General features: G+C 50.9%; 1 protein-coding gene and 1 pseudogene across 3 annotated transcripts in view; both read right to left on the bottom strand.

The window, feature by feature from the left end:
- The window catches only part of LOC102239899 (carcinoembryonic antigen-related cell adhesion molecule 1), a 76487-nt gene extending 56821 nt beyond the window's left edge, over positions 1-19666 (bottom strand). Inside the window, exons 1-10 of one of the 3 annotated variants that reach the window (XM_014531447.1) lie at positions 19417-19666; positions 17954-18313; positions 13596-13874; positions 12914-13168; positions 11226-11504; positions 10170-10290; positions 9145-9197; positions 8782-8813; positions 8343-8384; positions 7966-8102 (exon numbers count right to left, since the gene is read on the bottom strand). In XM_014531447.1, coding sequence (XP_014386933.1) covers positions 8037-8102; positions 8343-8384; positions 8782-8813; positions 9145-9197; positions 10170-10290; positions 11226-11504; positions 12914-13168; positions 13596-13874; positions 17954-18313; positions 19417-19480 — 1551 coding nt within the window. In that variant the 5' untranslated portion in view covers positions 19481-19666 and the 3' untranslated portion in view covers positions 7966-8036. Of the gene's footprint in view, positions 1-7965; positions 8103-8342; positions 8385-8781; positions 8814-9144; positions 9198-10169; positions 10291-11225; positions 11505-12913; positions 13169-13595; positions 13875-17953; positions 18314-19416 lie in introns of those variants that run through there. The other 2 variants (XM_014531444.1, XM_014531443.1) reach the window with 2 other exon arrangements.
- LOC102248316 lies at positions 5929-7459 on the bottom strand (annotated as a pseudogene).
- Positions 19667-25000: the final 5334 nt, after the last annotated feature.

Below are 25000 nucleotides of genomic sequence, written 5' to 3'. Positions count from 1 at the left end.
GCAGGGGTCCTCAAACTTTTTAAACAGGGGGCCAGTTCACTGTCCCTCAGACCGTTGGAGGGCCGGACTATAGTTTTAAAAAAAACTATGAACAAAGTCCTATGCACACTGCACATATCTTATTTTGAAATAAAAAAACAAATGTTTTCTGCGGGCCGCATGTGGCCCGTGGGCCGTAGTTTGAGGACCCCTGCTCCAGAGGGTGGGAGCTGACCCTGAGCCCTGGGCAGGGGTGGGCTCTGACCTCCAGGATGAGTGGCCAGTCACTGTGGGTCCCAGGCTGCCTGACTTCACCCAGGACAGGGTGAGCACAGGGAGAGGGTGGTGGTTGTCCAGAGGACTCCGGATCCAGTGTCAGGAGAACTACCCACCCAGGAGGAGCTCGCTGTCCCTGAGGTTTTAAGGAAGGGCCTGGTGAGGGCGCCTGTGGGGCTTCCAGGAGAGGGTGCTGGCCTGGGGCTCTGATGCCCAGGATGCCCTGTGTGTCCCCATCACAGCACTGGGCACTGCATCCAAGTCACCTGTGTCCCTGACTGTCATCTGCTCTAGGCCTCCCCACGGGCCCAGGATCTGGAGCAGCTCCATGTGGAGACTCAGTAGGGGACCCTGAGGGTCCCTCTCTTAGGGGAGATGAGGCCCCCCTCAACCCTCAGCCCCTCTTAGGTGGAAGCACCCCAGATCTTGGATTCTCCTGACCCATCCTGCATGGGAAGTTCCCCAGGACATCATGGGCTGGTGAGATGTTTTCAGAGACACAGTCAGGTGACCCCACAGATCAGGGCCTTGGGGCACAGGGATTTGCCCCCTGACTTCCTTTGAAGTAAAGGTGGGCTCCTTCCTCCTGTGGTAGTAACTCCACCTGGGTCCAGAGTCCAGAATTTGTGCCAGGTCAGGTGTCACTGAGAAGAGGAAGGACACAGGCTGTTACCAAGACCCGCCCTAGGGAGATGTCACTCACCAGGTAGAGGTGGGGAGGGCTGTGATTTTGGAGGAATGAATGGGGGTCTGACCCCTCACTGTTAGGAGACCCCTGCCCTCCCTTTTTGGGACAAACAAGGGCACTTGCTGGCCTCCTCCAATGCTGACACTAGGCCCTGGTCTCCAGTGAACATGCTCTGACCGCAGATGTCACAGGTGGTAGGATAAGCGGGCAGGTGCCAGGCTTTGATTGTGTGGTTTCCATCATTTACTTAATGGTGTCTGTGAAGCAATGTGAGGGTGCAGACAGGCAGAGCTGGGTATCGATCTGTCTTCTGTCTCATCCTCACTGCCATTGTCGCTGGAGTGAGGTTTCTGTTCAGAGTCCCTGCTTGGGCACAAGGACTGGACCTTCCCATCTGTCATTAGGGGTTACCTTAAATGCCAGCGCCCTGTCTCTACCTCCAGCTCTCACTGCAGGTTCCCTCCTCCTCAGACTCCTGATTCCCTCCTTGCTCAGCACGGCCTCTGTGGCACAAGGTCCAGGCAATCAAAGTGCCAAGTGACCAAATCACAGGCCTCAGTAATCCTCCGCACGTCGGAGGCAGGTGCTGGATCAGGGTTGCCTCATGGGAAAGGCTTCCAGGTCTGAGTAACCACCACCTGTGGGGACTGGTAGGTTCTATCCTGGTGGGTGACATGTGGCCTCAGGTTGCACCAGGGAGTACCCAGGAGCTGTCCTGAGAATTGAGAGCCCTGTGGGTGCTTTCATGCAGTGATTAGGTTTCCAGAGCTTCCCGCTGTCTGTGGACAGGCCTGAAGGCCCTGATTGAACCATAAAGAGGGGCTGGAAGCTTCCAGCCTCAGGCCAGACCCACCAATCAGTGCTGGTGGATGCAGGGACATCAGGGCTCAGGGACAGCACACAGGGCACACACCTCTGTCTTAAGGGCCAGGGGAGCTTAGCAGTTACCTCATCCTTCTGCTGGTGGGAGGTGCTGGGATCTGGGTGAGTGCCCAGAAGCCTCCTCTACTTTTGCTTTACAGATTTAAAGTGATAAAGGGTAAAAATTCCTACTGACAAACAAAATAGGTGCAGAGGCATGGATACATGGACCAGGTCTCAGAGGGGAGGGAGTGGAGGCAATAGGAAGAGATTAATCAAAAACCACATATGCATAGCCCATGGACACAGGCAATAATGGGGTGAAGACCTGCGGAGGGGTGGGGGCCGGTGGAAGGAGAGAAAGGGTGAAGAGGGGGACATCTGTATTCCTGCAACAATGAAAATTGTTTTTAAAAAAAATGTAACTAGCCTCTTGATAGAAGGGACTCTTACATCATTGTAAAATGAAAACATGCACTGGAATATTCTTTAGAGGAAAGCCAATAACCACTTTTAATTTATCAGTAACTGTGATGCAGATTTAATTTTTCTAGTTCATTATTGATAACACTTTTTGTAGTTTAGCTCTTAGGAAATGGTGAAAGCCGCCCATGATCCATGTTTTAGTTCAAGAATGTGGACTTTATGTGGACTCTATGTGATTTTAAGCGTTCATATAGGTCACCTTCTGTGAACACTAATGCCATTTGCCTCTGTCCATTTGTTACTCATCCCTGTGCAGAGAGATTCACATTTTGCCTGGAAAGCATCTGACCACCATTATAAAGAAAGTTTCCAGATGCTTCTGGTTGGTGATGATGGTGCTGAAGGTGGAGGTTAGTTCAGGGTGGGCCAAGGTAACAGTTTTTGAGAACTTTTCCCTCAAAATGACCTGCAGATGGCACCTGTCACATGTTGGGATGGAGGAAGGACAGAAATAGAGGTCTGTAATTTAGGTATCACACCCAAGATTGGACAACAGATTCTTCACAGAGTCTGAGAGGTGGCGGGAGGAGTGGTGAGGACACTACAAAGACACCACCCAACCCCCTTAATGACGGAACATTATAGGTTCTGTAGTTAAGAGAGGGGCCCAGGGATTGGGACAGGGGTTGTCAACTCACAGGTGCTGAGAATGTGACTTGACACTGTCCATTTTGGGGGCATAAATTCATTTTGAAGTTATGATGTCACAGTGTATGATTCTGAAAATATTGACAAACTCCTATGATATAGATTTCCTCTTAATAAGACCTTTCTTCCTAAGGATAGAAATGACTGTGTTTACTGCTAAGATGCATGAGATGGTATGAACATCAGAGTAAGCTGTCTAATGGCATGGCATATAGATTGGTTATGATGTGTTTTCTCTTCCCAGTGTCTACAGAATTTTCCTCACCCAACTTTGCAGTACAACCCACTGGTGTCAATCTGATTTGTGGGCACACCCTTTCTCAACCCAGTCTTCTAGCCGGTGAGCTAAGGCAGCCATCAGTCATCACCTCTAACTATGCCTCCTTCTGAACCTGAATGTGCCCTGTGTCCAAGGTCAGACCCAGTCTCAACTCTCCTGCTCCTTTCTCTCCTCTTTTAGCAGGAAAAAGCCACTAGAGGGCACCCACACTCCTCCTTGAGCTCCCGGAGACCTTTCCATCACCTGAGACAAATAAATGCAAGTGTTTTTCCTGCAACAGCCCCCACCCTTCAAATACTCTTTAGATTTGTTCCGGGTGTAGCTCCTGCTTCAAACATCAGGATCCCCACGGGAGCCCCTCACATTGGGGTGTGGCAGCATGGACTGGGGACATGGAACCATCCCCAGGGCCTAAGTCATTGTAGAGAGAGATGGTTCAGGGCATTGGGTAATATAGGATAGCCACCCAGGGCCCAGATGTTCCTGCATGAGAGGTGCTCACAGGGGACAATGGTCGTGAGCCTGTGGCTCTGAAGGCCCTGCCACTTAGCATCTGTGCACATGGGCCTTGTCTGGGCTACTGTGAAATATTTCAGACTGGGCCTTCCTCAATGGGTGGTGGGTCCTCCTGGGTATTTTAAGAACCTTCCTATTGAAGAATGAGGGGAGATGTGTTATTGGCCTTAGAGAGTCACATTTTCCACAAGAGCTGGAAAGCATCTGACCACCATTAAAAAGAAAGTGTCCAAATGCTGTTGGTTGATGATGATGGCAGTCAAGGTTGAGGTCTGCTCAGGGTGGGGGAGGGAGGTTCTCTCAGATTAGGACCCAGGAATTGGGAGTGTGAGGACTTCTCTGACTCCTGCCCTCTTCAGGACACCACTGCTGGGTTGACTGTGGGGAACTGAGCCTCCCCTCTCCCTCCCTGCTGTGTAGGATAGAGACCCAGAGCCCTTTCATGTAGAGTGGACCTTGAAGGAACACAGGTGAAGGAGGGCAGGTGGACATGAGGAGAGAGCCTTATTCCTGGAGGTGGGAGTTGTGAGATGAGGGCCAGCAGGAGGCACACAGCCTGCTTAGTGCCTGCAGCTGAGTCAGTGCGCCAGAGCGTTTCCTCTGCAAAATCCAACCTTTTCCCTGGGAACATTCCATTACCTCCCCTTCCGTGATCCCAGCTGAGGCCTCAGTCCTTCCCCACTCAGTCCTGCATCAACTCTTTTCCTCCTTCACACTCGAGGAGCTCTGTCTGCCCAACTACCCAGTCCCCCCCAGGGCTGTAGAATGGTCATTACTGCCCCTGACCTCACCAGTATGGAGGCCCAGTCCTTCCTTCCTGGTCAGCTGTGGGACCAGGCTCTCAGGCTCCATGTCCTGATTACCATCACCTGCCAGGAGGTGGCAGCAGCTGAACAAAGGAGAGATGCAGGGACAATTGTTATCACCCTGTTAGTCTGCAAGTGGACATGTGGGGGAGGGTGCTGGGGGGAAGACACCAAGGAAATGACAGAATTTCCTGCTAATTTAGATGCTGGCAGTGTGTGCTTTGGGAATTTAACAGAGAGTTCATGGGTATTTTCTTGGAGAAAAATAAGAAGGTAATTGTAACTCAATATATGGGTCCTATCTCTTCATTTCTTGAAGAGTACAGCTAATTGTTTATCAATTTTGTTTATCCTTTCAAAGAACCAGCTCTTTGTTTCATTGATTTTTTTGTATTGTTTTTAGTCTTTATGGTATATATTTCTGCTCTACTGTTTATTATTTCCTTCCTTCTACTTACTCTGGGCTGTTCTTGTTGTTCTCTTTCTAGTTCTTTAAGTTTTAGGCTTAAATAGTTTATTACTGTTTTTTTTTGTTTTTTGTTTTTTTGAGGTATGCCTGTAGTGCTATGAACTTCCCTCTCAGGACTGCTTTTGCTGTGTCCCAGAGATTTTGGGTTGTTGTGTGTTCATTTTCATTTGTTTCCAGGAAGTTTTTGAGTTCTTTCTTGATCTGGTTGGTAATCCATTCAGTGTTTAATAACATGCTATTTAGCTTCCAGGTGTTTGAATGTTTTGGGGTGTTTTTACTGTAGTTGATGTCCAATTTCATTTTACTGTGATCTGAGAAATGCTTGATATGATTTCAGTCTTCTTGAACTTGTAGAGACTTGTTTTGTGCCCTAACGTGTGGTCTATCTTTGTGAATGTTCCACGTGCAGTTGAGAAGAATGTATATTCTGCTTCGTTGGGGTAAAATGTTCTATAAATGTCTGTTAAATCCATCTGATCCAGTGTGCCCTTTAGAGTCTCTGTTTCCTTGTTAAGTTTTTGTCTGGAAGATCTGTCCAGTGAAGTTTGAGGGGTGTTAAAGTCTTCTACTATGGCTGTATTGTTGTCAATCTCTCCGTTAAAGTCCTCTAGAAGATTTGTTATATATTGAGGTACACCTATATTGGGTGCATATATGTTTACCAGGGTTATATACTCTTGTTGGATCGATCTCTTTAGTATTATGTAGTGACCTTTGTTGTCTCTTGTGATGGCCTTCATTTTGAAGTCTATTTTGTCAGATATGAGTATTGTTCCTCCAGCTTTTTTTTCTTTTCTATTTGCATGGAAAAAATTTTCCATCCCTTCATTTCCATCCTGTGTGTGCCTTTTGTGTCTTGTCTGTGTGTGTGTGTGTGTGTGTGTGTGTGTGTGTGTGTGTGTGTTTGTTTTTGTTTTTGTTTTGGTCCGAAGGTGCTTTATTGAGGGATGAGGCTCCGCATCCAGCATCAGCTACAACTGGAGATCCCGGAATGCCCGCTTCTCCACAAGCTTCACTTTGTACTTGCACTTGAACTTGGCTCTCTCCCGGGGCTCGATCATATTTGTCCTCTGGAAGCTCTTGAACCGGTCACATAGGATGTTGCCCTTAGGCTTCAGGGTCGGGAGAGAGTTGGCCAGATTCTAGAGGAGCTGCATGTTGATGTCGGGGGCCTGGTACTTGAGCTGCCCCAGCCTGCGGGGCTTGTCAGCCTCCGCCAGCTGCTGTGCCACCTGGGCCTTGATCCCGCAGCCTGAAGAGCTCCTGGTTCCGCAGCCGAGCTGCCGGCACCGTGGCCGGCTGTAGCCGACGCTGCTGCTCTGTCTTCTTCTCCACAGCAGCCAGGCGGGCAGGTGTGGTGGCCTTGGCTCCTCCAAACTCATCATCTCTGGCCTGGTCTCCAGCCCCCTCGGGCCCCTGGCCCTGGCTGATTTGTGGATACCTCGCCTGGCTCCCCCTCCCTATCTGACTCCTCCAGCAGCTCCTGGCACATCTCCTCAAAGGTAGACTCCTGGGTGGCCGCCTGCTCAGTGTGGGGCAGGGCCAGCTGCAGCTCCAGCTTCTCCGCCTCCCTCTGCAGCTGTAGCTCGACCTCGTGGGCTTCCCAGAGCAGCGTCTGGTGGTCCTCAAAGGATGGGTTGTAGGAGGCTCCGGAGGGTGTCACCTCCACAGCAGGCACCTGGAACGGTGTGGTGTGCAGACGCAGCGGCCGCTCCACTCCTTTCTTCTTGGTCTGCTCCAGGAAGAAGGGGTCCTGGCCAGCCAGCGGCCGCTCCAGAGGGTTGTCTGTGGTCCAGAGGTCGTAGAAGGGCTGCTCCGCAGTGCTCTGGGGCCCGGGCCTGGCTTTTGCCGCAGGAGGGCTGTGGAGAGGGGCCTGCGCCCTGCGTACCTCTCAGGGCAGCTCGCCCTGCTTGGCCAGCCTCTCCCATAGCTGCTCCTTCCGCTTGAGCTTCTTGGCGTTGGTGCCTGGTGGGAGAGGATGCCTTTCGGGGCAAGGGTCTTGCATGTGCTCTCTAACATGAGGTCCACCCGCAGAGGTTTCTGGAGGAGCAGTGGCCTCTTCTGGCCTTTGGTCCTCTTCCTGCCACGCTCTCTGTCCTTGGGGCCAGAATCCATGAAGAAGAGTTTACCATGGGGGTGGGGGGCAGGGAGGGGTGGGCTCCAATACCCAGCCACTGCTAGTGCGCTCCTGTAGCCGCAGGTCCTCTAGGAATGGATCGACTTCCAGCCCCAGGGGCTCCTGAGCGAGTCGCCACGCCACCAGACCCGCTTCTTATTTCTCGGGCTGCCACCGCCACCGCCGCCTCAGCGCTGGGTCCACCGAAGTGGGCAGCAGCCCCAGGAAGCCGGAATCGCACCACTGCTTCCCGCCGCCTTGTTAAAAGCTGTCTTTTGTTTTGAGGTGAGTCTCTTGTAGACAGCATACAGTTGGGCCATATTTTTGTATCCATTCAGCTACGCTACACCTTTTGATTGGAGTATTTAATCCATTTACATTTAGGGTTATGAATGAGAGGTACTTATTTATAGCCATTTTAATTTTGTATGGCTAGGTTTCTCTCTCTGTTTCTTCTCAGCAATTCCTTACAGCATTTTTAAAAAATTTTTTTATCTCAAGAGAAACTATTTTAAATATAATAATATTAAATGCAATAAACATAAATTATTCAAGAAAAACGACCTTAATATAACATTACATGCAATAAACATTAATATTTCAAGAAAATAGGATTTTAAGTATAATAATATTATCAAAACTGTATAATGTAGTATGATATCACAAAAATTGTAGGAAATAATAAAAATATGCCAATAACAGGATTACTACTATTATATTCCAAAATATTTTCCTTCTCTGGCTCTGTTTTTGTTCATCAGTTTATATTGTTCGTTATATTCCACAAATGAGTGAGATCATGTGATATTTATCTTTCTCCCACTAGTTTGTTTCACTTAGCATGATGCTCAGAGCTGGTTCTCTGGTGCAGGCCACATACACAGGGTGTGGGGTCTCAGGTCCTGGAGGAACTAAGAAGCCACGTCTGCTCTGGGGATGATCCGGCAGTACACCTCTGTGTTTGGGTTGAGTAATTCCTGTGAAAGAAAGGAGAGATCTCTGAGCCCCGCAGCCTTCTCAGAACACGTGCCGTGTTTCACAGGTGCCATGGGGGCTGACTGTGCTGGGGTGTCTGTCCCCGGGCACCTTCTCCTCCACCCTCTGTTATCACTTTTTTCTGCCCTTTCCTGAGCCTGGAAGCACAGCCAGGCTGGGCTGGGGGCAGATCCTGGGGCCCCTGGGACCTGCAGGACAGAACGTTCATAACCCAAACTCACCTCGTAGATGGGGCCTGTTGTCTTGGGGTCGGGTAGGGGGCCCTGTGCAGGAGGGAGAGAGGGCATCAGAGGATGGGGAGGGACGATTTTCTCCGCAGGACTGACAGATCTGCTTCCTGAGCAGCTGCCTTCACACCTGTAGCCCAGCACCCCAATTTCAGCCTACACTGCATCCCCTCACCCTTGTTAGTCTTGGACCCCTGACTGGTGTTCCCAGTGCCCATTCTGCTCCATACTGGACTCCAGGGTTCCCCTCAGACTCTGGCCCTGCCCTGTCCACCCCTGATGTGAGGGCCCCACTAGGCCAGAGCGGGGATCCCCTAGTGCTGTCTGTTCTGGGGAAGGGGTCTGTGCTGTGTTGAGAGGTTGGAGGGTGCCCGTGCCCTGAGCGTGGGTAACTGAGGCCCTGGGTGAGGTACCAGGGAGGGGATGGACTTACCGGGAAGGCAGAGGTTCCAGAGGGATCCTGGCCTAGGAGCAGAGACAGAGGAGTTAGCACCCAGAGGGGAGGAAGCTTTGGCCTGTTCTCCCAGGAGAGGGTGGTTCTTTAGCTCCCAAGAGCCAGGGATGAAAGGTCATCTCTCAGGCAAGACCCTCTGGCCATTTCAGGGTCCAGTGAGGGAGAGGTGGTAACACATGACACAACCTACAGGTCAGGTTGACTGGCGAGTAGGGGTCCCCTGTGCAGAGTGGTGATGAGAATCCCTCTTGAAGGCCAGGGAAGGGTCAGAGTCTGAGGGACCAGGCCAGGGGTGGACACTGTGGGAGAGGCCCAGGGGCTCCAGGGTAAACAGACACTCACCAGGGGTGGCTGCTGGAGGTGGGTGCTCTCGGAGGCCATGCGGGTCACTGGCCCTGGGAAAGGTCAGACTTACTTGTGAGGGGTGCAGGGGAGCTTTGGTGTCACAACAGGGGGCAAGGAGGGTCTCCTTTCCCAGCAGAGGGTGGAGGCCTCTCTCCACTGTTCAGGGGGGATGGGCCCAGGAGAGGGGAACTGAGGCAAGGTGTTAAGGATCCACAGCTGACTTGGGCCAACAGAGGAAGGACCCACAGGCAGATGGGGGTCTGGGAGGAGTTACCAGGGAAGGAACTGAGGACCCACGACAGGAATCCACCCTGAGGGTCTGACTTAGTGGAAAGGTCAAGGCTGCAGGGGGCAGCAGTGCCAGCCTCATGTAGCATCTGGATGAGTGTGGTGCCTGCTGTGGGCAGACCCGCCTCTCAGGCCTACAGAGATACACTGTGACAGTGGCCTGTTCTGTCTCCATCCACCTGAACTAGAGGCAAAAACCACACCACAGGCTCGGCTGTCCTGTCCAGGCCAGGCCTCCCATCTCACAGATCAGGATTGTGGTTACCAAACTGGCTTCATGTGGGCATTTGACTCACCCAGTCTGTCCAGGCTCTTCCACCCTCAGCTGTGTGCCCTTGGCCAGGATGACTTTCAGACCCTGAGGCAGCCCATCCCCTCACCTGGGAGGGTGGACTTAGATAAACAACAGGAGGTGCCTTACTGAGCACTTACTACCTGCCGGCACCGCTGCAGGTGTGTGGAGAGAACCAGGACAATCCTGAAGGCACAGTTCCTTAATCAAGCCTCATTTATAGGTGAGGAAGTTGTTGAGGAAACCACCCTGGTCAGCAGCTGGTGAGGGAGGCACTGGGTGGAGGGAGTTAGGGGCATCCATGGGGAAGCTGGAGGCCACACAGAGCCGGCCCAGAACCCTCTGAGGAAGGGGTCTTTGTCCTCCTGGCCTGGGCTCCGCTAGGGGTCAGCCTGGGTCAGGGGACAAGATTTGGGTGAGGGTGAAGGAAATGTCATGGTACCTCCTAGTCCTCCTGAGGTACAGGAAATAGCCCAGGGAGGCCCCCAGAGCCATCACGACGAGGACCCCGATCACGCTGCCAAGGATGGTCCCCACAGAGTAGCCCATGTCATTTTGTTCTGCTGAAAGGAGAAGGGAGACAGGGAGGGGTGAAGGCCCAAGTCCATTCAGGGGAAACCGGAGGGGCCTTGCAGGGGGAGGCCTGGTGAGGGAGGAAGGAACTGCCACCTAGTCTGTCTGTTTGGGAGTGTCAGTCCTCCTGACACCCCACTTCTGGCGGTTGCATCCTCTGTTTGGCACATTTGAAACCTTCCATTTGCTCTAATTTTGCACGCACTCTCACACCCATCATTCCCATGTCCTGGTGATTTTCCTCTTAACTCCTCTTTCCCTCACATATTCTGTCTCTTACCCCTGTTTCTTCTTTTCCATCACTATGGACAATCTTAGCAGGCACCTTACCTGTCAACTCAGTGCTGATGAGTGTTTTCAATGGTCCCGCAGGGTGGGAAATACTCTACCTTCATGTCATCTGATCCTTCCACCCCCAGGAGGGATTGGGGTGTCACCCCTCCTGAGCACACACAGAATCAGGGATGGGAGGTGCTTAATAAATGGCTGGAGGTCACAGAACTGGTGAGTGATAAACGGCATTTTCACTGAGTTCTGCTTGACTTACAGCTACTGATAACAGAGTTTATAAAAATAACAATAATAATAGGTACATTGACTGAGTCCTGACTGAGCATGACCCTGTCTGAGGGCTTTATTCTCCTTAACCTCACAAGAAATAGCCTAACTATGGTGTTTAGGTCCAGCTGTATTATTCCAGTTTAGAGATGAGGAAACTGAGGCTAAGGTGGGTGAGAGCCTTCCCCGTGGTCAGACAGCTTATACCCATAGAACAGAGACAATGATGAGATTAGTCTAATTCTGGGGTCCTTACCCATGATTAGGCTCTGAAGGAGGCTCCCACCTCCTCAAGGCTTTCTTACATCTCACCCCCCTGCCCATGAAATTTACAAAGAGCAAGTGGGAGAGGTTGAGGGTCACTCACATTGCACATCTAGCCTGAAGGGATCACCTTTGCTGGAACTGATGGGGTTGAAGATCTCACACTGAAAACCCCCAGCGTCCTCCCTCCTGACGGGGTCTATGGTGAGGGTGCTGTTGTCCCGGGACAGCTTCATCCTGTCCGTGAGCAGGAGTCTCTGGTTCTTGAAAAGCCACCGGATGGAGATCCCAGTGTCATTGGTGAGGCAGGTCAGGACCACGGCGTCCTTGTGCTCTGTGACTGTGGCATTGCTGGCTCGGATGGAGGGCTTCCCCACTGGCTCTGTGGATAAATAAAGGAGGTGACTGACTGAGAGTGGGCTCCTTCCTCAGAGATGTCAGCCAATCACAGGCCACAGTGATCTCTGTAAAGGTCACCAGAGGAGGACTCTGACCTCTGCAGGGTGAGGACCTTTGTTCAGGTGACAGTCTGTAAGGAGAGGGCTGTACCTCCCTCATCCCTCCAGATCACCTCAGGATGACCCCTGACCTGTCTCCCTGGACATCTGAGGTATTAGCATCGGGGGCCGTAGACCCCCGATGTCCAGCATCTTCATCATCAGGTGGCATTTTCCACCCATTGACTTTTGTGTGACTCTTTCCATAGTTGTCTGTGACTTTTTAAATAATCACACCCCCTCTCTGGTATGGTGGCTATACATAGAGATGGGAAGGCATTTCCCTTTTGTTAAATAATTTATTAGAGAATATACCCCAGCCAGTCTTCATGACCTTAGGACTGGGAGAAGTTTCAATATAAAGGATTTCTCAGTGTGAATAGGACTTTCACTTCCTGGCCTGTGTATTGAATATCACAAAGGAGGAAATTCCTAGAGAGAAGTAGTCAGTTTTAACATCAGGCTGGTACTCTTAGCTTACCCAGTAAAGTACACACTTTGTGGCACTGCTCCTATTGTCCCAGGAATCTACCTACTTGAGAAGTAAGTACCACCATTCACTGCTCTCCATAGGAATGTCACATAGGCTCGTGTCACACAGTGTTGTACAGCTGGTGACTTCAGAGCCAGGACACAGCTCAGAGGGGTCTCCCCTGTGACTCAATTTCCATGCAGCCTGCTCTGAGGAAGGCCGTGGTGTCGATGGGTGACACGATTTGGCCAGTCAGAGGACAGGCCGCCCATGCACCTTCACCACAGACCCCTGTCCCATCACAGAGGGCACAGAGCAGCCAGTCACCAGGTGAGCCTGGAGCAGAACAGGGAGCAGGGGTCTGTCTTGCTCACCCCTCCTCAGAGGTGGTTTCCTCCTTTAGTTTTGGGGGGAAACGAAGTGAGCTTGTTCAAAGCCTTGTATGTTCCTTGTAGCACATGGAGCAGGTAGCAGACAAGAGATGACAGAAGGAAAGTGTTAGTGACAGAAGAAGCAACTTTGCCTTGAGGACCCTTTTTTTCCCCTTGTGGAAAGCTCCCTCCCTCCACCACTTGACTCTTTCTGGGGCTGAGAGAACCCCCTCCTCACGTTCCTAGGCTGGACCCTGGCTCTGCCATGAGAGATCAGAATAGCAAGGGAGGAGAGTCTACAGAGATGTAGTGGGAGGGTTCAGGGGAAGACTTTGTGATTTGCTTGTGTCCATGGCCACTGGGTGGGAGACAACAGCCTCTAGGCTCTTTTCTGAAAACCAGACCGCCCTGCACCCCACAGCCTGGTGCGAATGGTCCAGGAGGCACTTACCAGAGACTGTGATAGTCTTGACCGTGGTCCTATTGAGGCCAGTGACAGAGTTGTGGGCGAGGCAGGTATAGGATCCACTGTCATGTGCAGTGATGTTGGGGATAAAGAGCTCCTGTGTGGGGTGCAGGGAACTCCCATTGATAAGCCAAGAATACTGTGCAGGCGGGTTAGAGGCTGCCTGGCAGGAGAGGTTGAGGTTTGTCCCACGTAGGTAATGGGAGTCTGAGGGGGAAATGATGGGGGTGTCTGGGCCATCTGGAGCAAAAAGAATAAATTCTGATTGAAGAATGATGTAATCAGAGGGAAGGGGAAGCTCTTGGTCTGTGTAAGGGCCACACCCTCCCTCTAACTGGGTCACAGCCTGGTTTTAAAAAGTCCCACCAATAGCCCCTCCCACCCATAGCCCCCTGTGTTCACTGACCCTGAGTCAGAGACATTAACCTGTTTGTCCCATGAAAACTTGTTAACCCTGAGCATCTCCAAATAGGAGTATCCTATCCCTTCTCCATCTTGGCTCAAGGCGGAGCCTGCCCATATGTGCCTGGGACAGGAAGTTATGGTCACCCTGGGTGTTCAGAGTGCGGTGAGTGTACATGGACCTGGGAGGGAGGGATGTAGCCTGGCCCTGGCAGTGTGAATTCCGGTGGGGAGCCTGGCCCAGGCAGGGTCAGAAGTTACTCACAGACAACATTCAGGGTGAATGGATCACTGCGGCTGACACTCACAGGGTTCCGGGTTTCACACACATAGTGTCCTGTGTCTTTCCTTGTGACAGGGAGTAAAGTGAGAGTCCTGTTATCTTTGGACAGCTGCAGCCTGTCACTGGCCGGGAGACTCTGACTGCTGATCAACCACAGGTAGGTGGTGTCCTGAGTCTGAGGTTCACACCTTAACACAACAGGGTCCTTGTGCTCCTCGGGGAGGGAGTTGTTGCTTGTGATGCTGGGTTTGGGTAACTCCACTGTGCAGAAAACAGAGAGAGCATTGCCCATTGAGTCCTCCAAATGCTTCTTCAATCAGAATTGGTGCCTCTCAGCTAACTTGAGTTCTTAAAGAAATACGGCAGCTCTTTGCATCACAAGACAAACAAATGCATGAGGATCTGAGCGCTCAGAGATTGCAAGGCCACCTGCTCTATGTCTGGGAGAAAAAGCACAGACTTTCTCAGGTGTCAGATAATGATCAGGGTTTGATCACAGAGAGACACAGGACTGGGAGTCAGAGACCGGGATAATTTTGCACAGATATTGCATATGTCTATGCCAGTGGTCGGCAAACTCATTAGTCAACAGAGCCAAATATCAACAGTACAACGATTGAAATTTCTTTTGAGAGCCAAATTTTTTAAACTTAAACTATATAGGTAGGTACATTGTTATTAACTTAATTAGGGTTCTCCTAAGCTGGCCTTTGCTAAAAACGTCCTCAATCTGATTGAGGTATGTTCACTGAGGTCGACCCCTTCCAACTCTCCCATCCACACTGGTCTTGTATACTTGTTTTGTCTATCTCCTTTCGTTCATCCTCTCTACATGTCCAAACCATCTCACATACCTTTCTCAATCCTCGACACTAGATCTTCTTTCACTCCACCACGTTCCCTAAAATTAACTTAATAAACGTTACTTAAAGTTTTAAGTCAACTTTGCACTGTACGTGCGTGCCCGCACATGGTATTTTGTGGAAGAGCCACACTGAAGAGGCCAAAGAGCCGCATGTGTCTCGCGAGCCGTGATTTGCTGACCACTGGTCTAGCTGACCTTGGGTCTCACCTGGATGTGCAGGTGCTGAGTCTCCTCCAGCTGCAAAGACCTACATTGCCGGGTCGAGATGTGTTTCCACTGAAGCCTCACAGTCCAGAGTTATCCTAGAGATGAGTAATGATGGGGACCCCATAGTCCTTAAACCCAGAGAAGACTGGGCAGTGTGGCATGGAACTGGGTGTCTGAGCAGATATAGTACATGGGAGACCAGAAGGAAGTCTGACAGTGAGTTTAGTACCCAGGCTGCAGGACCACGAGGTGTGGCCATCTGCCCAGGTGTTCACTGGTGTCTGACATGAGACAGTGACCCCAGAAAGGGCAGAGCAGAGTCTAGGAATGATTTAGAAAAGAGTGAGGGGCGGCGGGAGCTGGCTGGCGGTGGCAGCAGAGCCAGGCTCTCTGCCCTTGGTCTGCAATGTCCTTTCTGCCCGGGCAGAGGGTAGGGATCCTTCCTCAACACTCAGACAAGAGCACGTACAGAAGAAGGATTTGGGGAAGGAGTGGGAACATGAACTTGCTGAAAATATGGCCCTCATGGTCCATTTGTGTTTGGCAGTTATGAGATAGATTTTGAGTTAAATTGTGAAAGAATATGTGAAAATCATTATTCATGCCCCAAAGTTCTAATACCCATTTTTGGAGGAATTTCTGTCTAGAGAGCACAAAGGTCATAGACCAAGTTCTGCTGTCCAACCAGATCACACTGTGACCAAAGGGAGATGCCACAGTGGGTTTGAAATCAAGGACTCCCTGGGATAGAGAGAAGCTGAGTTCTGCTAAGAGAACAGAAGTGACGGGAGATGGAGGGAGGGTGAGTCCAGGTGTCTCTGCTGTATAAAGGGAGGGATGACACCAAATTGGGAGAAAGGACATGTGCATGTTAGTAAAGTTAGGGAGAAGGTCCCTCCCTGTTTCTATGGTCAGTCAGCCAGATGGGAAGGAGCCCCCACACGGGCATGTGGCATGTGCTCTTCCTTGTCTTTCTAACTCATGAAACAACTGGAGTTCAATCAAATTCATTCAAATTGGGCAGCATCTGAGAGAAAGGAGAGTGGCTGGTGGATCTCAGTCTGAGAGGATCCCACCCTGTGGTCAAGGTGTCATCATAATGACACACGTGTGTGAAATAGTCAGTGAACCAGTCAGATGGTGCAGGGTCACCAGGCCCACCCTGGGAAGGTCTCGGGAGCCACTGGGGGGAATGGGGCCTCACACCAGGACAAGGGTGTGAATCACTAGTCAGGGGTGAAGGGAGCCTGTGAGCTTTGAGGAATGAGACCTGTCCTTCTGCCTTTGACTCCCTGATTGAGTCATGTAGAGAGTAGGTCAATGGTTTACATGCCCATGTAACGTGGCCTGTTCCTATTGTTGGCCTCAGGGGAGGAAGGAGCTCTGGATGGGGGCCAAGCAGAAGCTCTTTCTCCTGGTGACCTGAGAAACTGGCTCATGATGGAGCTTGAGCTGCTGCTCCTACTGATTTCTGTGTCTTTTCCTATTGCCTGGGAGGGTGGGCCTGGACACAGGTGTTAGCAGGACAATCTGGGGAGAGTGCTCAGGGGGAAGCAGAGCAGAGCAGGGCAGTGTGTCTGGAGTGAAGGAGGAGGCAGATAAGGGACATGGAAGGAGCAGATAGAGGCAGAATGTCCTTGGTGAGCAGTGGGGGTCACAGGTGACTTCAAAGACCCCAAGGACCAAGAGCCCACAGCTGCCCCAGGGCAGGAGTAGTGCAGCCTGGAAAACCTTCCCACAGTGGAACAGCCCCAAGTCACCAAGGGACTTGGTTCCTGTGGGGGCTTCAGGGACAGGTGGTCAGAGGGATGGACATTGCTCTCAGCTCTTATAGAGACAGGGAACAGGTGTGGCTAAAACCTTTTGGGACTCTGCATCCAAGTTCCAGTCTCTGTAGCAATTATGCATCATTCATTCATTCATTCATTCTGTCAGCATTCACCATCATTCCTTCCCTCCTTTATGCGATAGCAAGTGAGTGCTGGTCCCTGAACTGGTAGCAGGTGTAGGGGGGAGAGTGAGAAGGCAAAGTCCTTTCCTTCATAGCTAGTGGGAGTGATGCCAACACATCAGGAAACAAATAAGTGGCTTCAAGTTCAGTGCAGGGAGGGGTGGATCAGTAAACTGAGGGGAAGGCCTGGGCATTCCAAGCAGTGACTCTGAATGTTATTGTAGGTAATTTGATTCTAGAGTAAAAATTAATTCTCTATTTGCTTAATCACCAGACCAGAAAATCTACCTTGAGCTGGGGACTGCTAAGAAAAAGAACTGAACCAATGGCTGGTCTCAGGGTCCACAGACACCTAAGACCCTCGTGGTGGAGGAGAGGATGGGGCTGTGGCTGTGCAAGAACCTTGCTGTGTCTGTGGGAGCCTGATTCAGTGACTGTATCACACTGTGCCTCTGTTTCCCCTGAATAAAAACAGAACAAATTGTAAATGGACTCTGGATTACCATGTTGTCTGTGAATTGACTTTAAACACCCCTGAATAATTGACCTCAAGCCCAGTATAGAGGAGACACTGACTTAAATGGCCACTACCATTATTTGCCTCCATGAGAGAGAATTCCTAGGCTGACCCTGGTGGATGAGGAGCTGTCAGGAGCATCTTCTCTCGTCTGTTCCTTCCTGGAGACCTGACCTCACTCCAGAGTCTCCTAAGTCCCTCAGAAGAGTCAGCTAATGATACGGGGTATTGTGTCTACCTGTGCTCTCCTGACACGGCCTTAGGTGAAGACTAGGCTTTGTTCCTGTCCTGATGTGGCTCTTGGGGCTGAGCCCTGGCTGGTGAGCTATTGCCCCCACCCAGCCCTTCCAGGAGGTCAAACCGAACCTGACACAGGCTCCCCAGTTTCCCTGGAATCAGGAGCCCTCGGACAGGGGTGTGGGAGGGGTTACCAGGCTGAGCTTCTCTGTGAGGATTCCAGGGTCCCCTCAGGCCAGGGTGTGACCAAGGTCTGCAGGGTTTTCTCAGTGTCATGGTCATGGGGAGGGCCCAGGGACTGGACTGAGACTCTGCTGAGTCTCCTTCTGCTGGTTGATTCCCATCAGACTTCTCTCTGTGGAGAATGTCTGCAGGCCTGGGATCCAGGAAAGGAATTCTGATCTTAGGAAGTTTGTCTCCACTATGTGTGTCCTGCACTAAATGCCCAAACCCAACCTGGGAGATGATGCAGAGGGGGATTGAGGCAGAATCCAGGGCTGTCAGTCCTGGTGTGAAGTAGAGTTCACCCACCCAAACCCAGAGGTCAGAGAGCAATCACTCACGGTATACACGGAGTTGTCCAGTTACTGGTTCGCTCTGAAAATTTTTGTCTGTGGCTAGTAGGGTGTAGTATCCTGTGTCCTTCAGGGTGACGTTCTGGAACAGCAGGGACCCGTTGTGGTATATTGTCTCTCGATCACTGTATGCAGGTCCAGGGGTAATTATTTGAGTGTCTATTACATATGATACAATTCGAAGGTCGCTGTCCTGTCTTTCCCCTTTGTACCAGGTATAGCCTCTAAGATCCCCAGGCAGGTTGTGGACACGGAGAAGCACATCCTTCCCTTCAGCAGCGTTGGGCGGCACTGATTCAATAGTGAACTGGGCAGTGGTGGGCAGGCTCCAGAAGGTTAAGAGTGAGGCTAGGAGGGAAGAGAGAAATTGATCAAGATTTGGAGCCATGTTTTGGGAAGGAGAGATGAGGCCCTGGGTCCTGAGCAGGTCTCTTCATCTTTCAGCTTTGGTGTGTGTGTGTGTGTGTGTGTGTGTGTGTGTGTGTGTGTGTGTGTCCTGTGGTCAAGGTCAGCAGCATGACCACTAATACTTCAGCACCTCTGACCTTATTTCCTCTGTTTTGAATACTGTTACCCAGGTGTTGCCCTCAGACCCCTGCTGACACTCAAGGGTGTCCTTAGGAGATACCTTTGCTAATCATCTTCTCTAAAGACCTGTGTATTCACTTTCTGACCTATCTCTGCTCTGTTTCCTGCATGGCACTAGGGGGTACCTGACATCACATCTAGATCTTTTCTTGTCTGCCTCTTCCCCATAGGACATGAGCTTCATGGGGGAAGGGGCTTGTCTGATCTTGTTGCACCCCAGCGCCTGCAACAGGCTGTAAGTACCTGTGGGTGAATGAGTGAGTGTTGCAGGGTCCCGGGCCTCCTCCATTTCTGAGCTTGGTGGTGAGGACAATGTTTAGTGCCCCTGGTTAAATTTCCTATCTCCTCACATAAATTGTTATTATCAAAAGTTTTCAGCCCTAACCAGTTTTGCTCAGTGGATAGAGCATCGACTTATGGACTGAAGGTCTCAGTTTCAATTCCGGTCATGGGCACATGTTGGGGTTGTGGGTTCAATCCCCAGTGGGGAGCGTGCAGGAGGCAGTTAATCAGTTATTCTCTCTCATCATTGATGTTTCTCTCTTTCTCTCTCTCCTCTCCCTTCCTCTCTGAAATCAATACAAATATATTAAAAAAAAGGTTTCAGCATTCAACTCTCAGTGATGAGTAAGTTGGAAAATGAGCAGCCATTGAGGTTTTCCTGCCCCTCATGGTTTCCACATAATTTTCCTGCTGCCGAGTCCCCTCCCTTATCCTACTCTGCTCCCCTGTCTTCTCCTCTCAAGTCCAAACAGAAGCCTGCCCCCAACCCCTTGTTTTCTCTGAGAGCCTGTGCTCCCCAGGAGTCCCCAGCCTGTGCCTCTCCTCTTCCCACCCACCACCAGGTAGTTGTCCCCTCTCACCAGCCAGCAGGAGCCCCTGCCAGGGGACAAGTCCTCTGTGGGCAGGGGCTGAGGGGGACTCCATGGTGTCTGCTGCCTGCTCTGTCCCTCCTTCTATGGGAAGAGCTTGGAATCCAGAAATGCTCACAAGCACCGCTGTCCTGCTGGGTGAGATGTGCTGTTCCTCCTCCCTGTGCACTGAGCCTCCTCCTGGGCCAAGATCACTTCCCTGGTCACATGGGCCAGGGGCGGGGTCTGTACCCAGGTTCCTCCCTGCCCTCCTCTTATTCCTCCCTCCCCTTTTCATTCCTCTACATTTGCTTTCCCTGTAACTACTGAGGCTTCTGCCTTCTTCTGCAGTGACTCCTCCCCATGTACACACACACACACACACACACACACACACACACACACACACACCTTGCTTGTGTAGTAGGCAGTTAGGCCTGAGCAGAGTAGGACAATAGGCCAGTAGGGAAGGTCACCAGAGTGGAAAGCCCCAGGTACCTAGCAACGTGAAAAACTGGACTGGGACCTTGCCCCCTGGGTAACCTTTCCTCCCGGAGCACACCCTGGTTTTGCAGTTTAGACCCTCTGACCTTTCATATCACTGGTCATGTGGTTCAGGCCCTTCTTGACATTTCCTCCCCTGGCATGTTGTTAGCCATGTGGGTTAGACACCCTTAGAGGGGAAATGAACAAGGGGACCAAAGAACAGCCCTTCAGCATTAAGCCCCCAGGAAAATGAGGTTCTGACTGGCATCAAATACAACTAGGCTTCAGTTGTGTTTCAGCTCCAGGTCCAGGAAAGCAGCAAAACCATATGAGTGAGGACATAGATGACATCAAGATCTACTGCATTGACTAATGACCTTCGATCCTAAAGGACACACCTGGAAAGCTGATACATATTTTATTGGGATCCTCCCCTGAAACCTCCAGATAACTGCCCTCAAGAAGTAGGACCTTCTTCCAAAGTAAGAAGGAACTTGGCTTCTGAGGCTTATGCCTTACCAAGAAAGGATCTTCTCCTATAGTTCCAAGAGGGAACTTTTGGTTTAAAGATTGTTCCTAATGCTCCCCACCTGACAAATTCTAAATGAACTCTATTTAGGGGAGTCACACTTTCATAACTTTATCCTAATTCACAATATAGGAGTTTAGACTTGCAAAAGCATGGTTTTGCAAGTATCTTAGATAATTACTAGTATAGAATCAGCATTTTAGAGCGCAAGGGTTAAAAATCCTCTTGTAGGAGCCACACTACATAAATAGGAATGCTAGGGAGGGGACCTGCCCGTGATGGGTTCCATGGCCTTATTACTCCTGACCCCCTTAGTTCCATGATAAAGTATGGAAAGTAAATCCTGCTTGACCTACCTAAGGTAAGTTAACGCTCAGGGAACCCTCTCCTGGTTCTTGACCTTGCACAAATAAAAGAACCTATGGGGCCTTGAAAGTTACATCCCTTTGGTCCTGGAAACTAGAGACATTTTATTTCAACAATGTAGTTTAAGTACTTGAATGTCACAATATATGACCAAGGTTGGGGGAAATGTTTCTTCTCCCAACTTTTATAGGGTGTGATTCTTAAATACTTTTATAATGTCCAAGGTATATACAAGGATATGTATTGTAACAATTATGGGTGTGTATTTTTTGCAAAGATTATAGTTTCTGTATCTTGAGAAGGGAAATATTTTCATAAATTGTTTTTATTTTATAGGTACTAATAAAGTGAAAGAAAGCCCCCCCCTACACCTCCCCGCCCCCACAAAAAAAAGAAGTAGGATGCATTGCAGCTCTTCCTCTCTGGAGCACACCCGTGCCTTTCCCTACCCCTTTCTTTCCTCAAGGCACTTATCTTTGTTTTCTTTCTCCTAAGCTCCAAGGGGCCTTCTTTTACTACTGTAACAGGTTTCCTGAGCCCATTTCTTCTACAGCTCACTTCTTCTACCTCTGTGACTTTCTAAATACACTCTCTCTTGTAATTTGAGTTCTTGACTCTGAATTCTTCTCTTAGCTGAACTCAAGTACCGAGGTTGCTGAACTGAAGGCCTAACTCTGCAGGTTAACACCTGGTGCCATTCCATCACTCACAATTGGACAAGCAGAAGCTTGGGGTGTATGTATCCAGGGAGTCTCCCAGATCTCTGTATGGAGTGCACAGTAGCCTCCCAACACCTTCTCTCATCCCCATTTGGCTCTTATCTTCAGAGCAGTAGCCTGGGGTTACATCAGGAATTCTTGTCACAGGGATGCCACCCCATTGTGTATGGTATCATTTATGGAACTTTGTAAAGATTTCAATGCCCAGGTGACACCTTAGAAATGCTGTTTTGGCAGCTGCCCAGCCAGAATGAGACCCTGTGATGTGAAGATGGGGAAGCCCCTCCCTCTCTCCTGTGCACAGGGAGGGTCTGCAGATTTTGACTCAGAAGATGTTTGGTGGACCTGGCAGTCTCCATCTAACAAGCTGTCAGGATATGCTGATCATACTGGCCTGCAGAGCACTTTCAATGGCAAGGTTGATGGGGATCTCTGCTCCCTAAAAGGACAACCTACCCACTTAACCCCACCCTTGTCCTGTGCTGTGTCCTGGCCATTGGTCTGTCAGCACCACACAGAGAGCCCCAGGGATCCCCAAACCCAGGGGATTATTTATTTGTGTGACACAGAAATCCAGCTGGGCACCACACCTTCCCCATGTTCTCAAACTGCTGGGAAGGTTGGATTTCCTCCCAGCAGGAAGGTCATAGAGGTGACTCTGGGGTGAGAAGGGGTCGTCTGAGTGATGACTGGTGAGGGGTCCACTTTCTGTCTTCGGGTGTCACCAGCCTGTTTTCGGCTTCCAGGGACAGAGTCCCAGGACCAGGAGTGTTGGTAGGAACTTCAGTGTGTGTGTGTGTGTGTGTGTGTGTGTGGGGAGGGGGGGGGGTGTCTGCGTGTCCTGGGAGGATGGGACTGTGGTGAGAAGAGGGGACTGTGGTGGGAGGTCATGTGGCTGTGAGCTCCCTGGCTCTTGAGGGCCATGATTTTAGGGAAATCTTCCCTCTCTGCGTCTGTTGGCTAAGCCGGTCCATGTGCTCCCTGACCCTTGGGGCAGCCTCTGTACTTTGCCTGAGGAACTTGCATGTGGTCACCCTGCCTTCCCCATGATGGTAAGTGGCAGGAAGTGGGAGCTGCACAAGGTCCCCACTCTCACTGAGAGCAGGTGCTCCTAGTCTCTTAGAAGGAGCCTGTGGGACAAAGTGGACACATGGGAGGGGCCCAGAAGGGTCTGTGATATGGAAATCAGGCTCCTTTCCCATCTCCTTCATTAAAGCCAGTTTCCTATGTTAATTTCCTGTTGTCTGTGTGTCCCAATGTCGCCCCTGGAGGGCATAAGGGGAACTGTGGTTGCATCAGGGATACTGACTCTGAGCCCTGGGCAGGGGTGGGCTCAGACCTCCAGGCTGAGTGGCCAGTCACTGTGGGTCCCCAGGCTGCCCGACTTCACCCAGGACAGGGTGAGCACAGGGAGAGGGTGGTGGTTGTCCAGAGGACTCCGGATTCAGTGTCAGGAGAACTACACACCCAGGAGGAGCTCCCTGTCCCTGAGGTTTCAAGGAAGGGCCTGTTGAGGGCTCCTGTGGGGCTTCCAGGAGAGGGTGCTTGCCTGGGGCTCTGATGCCCAGGATGCCCTGTGTGTCCCCATCACAGCACTGGGCACTGCATCCAGCACTGTGCCCCTGACTGTCATCTGCTGTAGGCCTCCCCATTGGGCCCAGGATCTGGAGCAGCTCCACGTGGAGACTCAGCAGAGGACCCTGAGAGTCCTTCTCTTAGGGAGAGAAGGCCCCCCTGGGACCCTCAGCCCCTCTGAGGTGGAAGCACCCCAGATCCTGGGTTCTCCTGACCCATCCTGCATGGGCAGTTCCCCCAGACATCATGGGCTGGTGAGATGTTTTCAGAGACACAGCCAGGTGACCCCACAGATCAGGGCCTTTGGGCACAGGGATTTTCCCCCTGACTTCCTTTGAGGTGAAGGTGGGCTCCTTCCTTCTGGACCCTTCTTCCACTTGGGTCCAGAGTCCAGAGTTTGTGCCAGGTCAGGTGTCACTGAGAAGAGAAAGGACCCAGGCTGTCACCAAGACCCACCCTGGGGAGATGAGATGTCACTCACAAGGTAGGGGCGGGGAGGGCTGTGATTTTGGAGGAATGAATGGGGGTCTGATCCCTTCCTGTTAGGAGACCCCTGCTCTCCATTTTTTGGACAAACAAGGGCACTTGCTGGCCTCCTCCCATGCTGACACCAGGCCCCGGTCTCCAGGGAATATGCTCTGACCACAGATGTCACAGGTGGTAGGATTAGAGGGCAGGTGCCAGGCTTTAATTGTGTGGTTTCAATCATTTACTTAATGGTGAATGTGAAGCAATTTGAGGGTGCAGACAGGCAGAGCTGGGTATTGCTCTGGCTTCTGTCTCATCCTGACATTGTTGCTGGAATGAGGCTTCTGTTCAGAGTCTCTACCTGGCACAAGGACTGGACCTTCCCATCTGTCATCAGGGGTTATCTTAGATGCCAGCGCCTTGGCTCCACCTCCCGCTCTCACTGCAGGTTCCCTCCACCTCAGACTCCTGATTCCCTCCTTGTTCAGCATGGCCTCTCTGGCACAAGGTCCAGGCACTCAAAGTGACAAGTGACCAAACCATATGCCTCAGTAACTCTCCGGACGTTGGAGGCAGGTGCTGGGATCAGGGCCGCCTCATGGGAAAGGGCTTCCAGGTCTGAGTAGCCACCACCTGTGGGGACTGGCAGTTCCTATCATGGTGGGTGGGATGTGGTCTCAGGGTGCACCGGGGAGCACCCAGGAGCTGCCCTGAGAGCTGAGAGCCCTGTGGGTGCTTCCATGCAGTGATTTGGTTTCCAGAGCTTTCCGCTGTCTGTGAATTGGCCCGAAGACCCTGATTGAACCATAAAGAGGGGCTGGACTGTTCCAGCCTCAGGCCAGACCCACCAATCAGTGCTGGTGGATGCAGAAATATCAGGGCTCAAGGAAAGCACACAGGGCACACATCTCTGTCTTAAGGGCCAGGGGAGTTTAGGAGTTAGCTGGTCCTTCTGCTGGTGGGAGGTGGTGGGATCTGGGTGAGTGCCCAGAAACCTCCTCTGCTTTTGCTTTTCAGATTTGAAGGGATAAAGGGTAATAATTCCTACTGACAAACAAAATAAGTGCAGTGGCATGGATACATGGACCAGATTTCAGAGGGAGGAAGAGGGGGCAACAGGAAGAGATTAACCAAGAAACATATATGCATAGCCCATGGACAGAGGTAATAATGGCGTGAAGGCCTGTGGTGGGTTGGGGGCTGATTAGGAGGGGGTAGGGTGCAGAATAGGAGACATCAGTACTACTGTCAACAATAAAAAATATTTTAAAAATTGTAGCTAGCTTCTTGATAGAAGGAACTCTTAAATCATTGTAAAATGAATATAATGCACTGGAATATTCTTGAAAGAAAAACAACCATTTTCAATTTATCTGTAACTGATGCAGGTTTTATTTTTCTAGTTCATTATTTTCTTTACTAGAGGCCCGGTGCACAAAAATTTGTGCACTCG

Source organism: Myotis brandtii, unplaced genomic scaffold, assembly GCF_000412655.1.
Source record: "Myotis brandtii unplaced genomic scaffold, ASM41265v1 scaffold803, whole genome shotgun sequence".
NCBI classification, from domain to species: Eukaryota; Metazoa; Chordata; class Mammalia; order Chiroptera; family Vespertilionidae; genus Myotis; species Myotis brandtii.
This window is presented reverse-complemented; position numbering and strand designations above follow the sequence as displayed.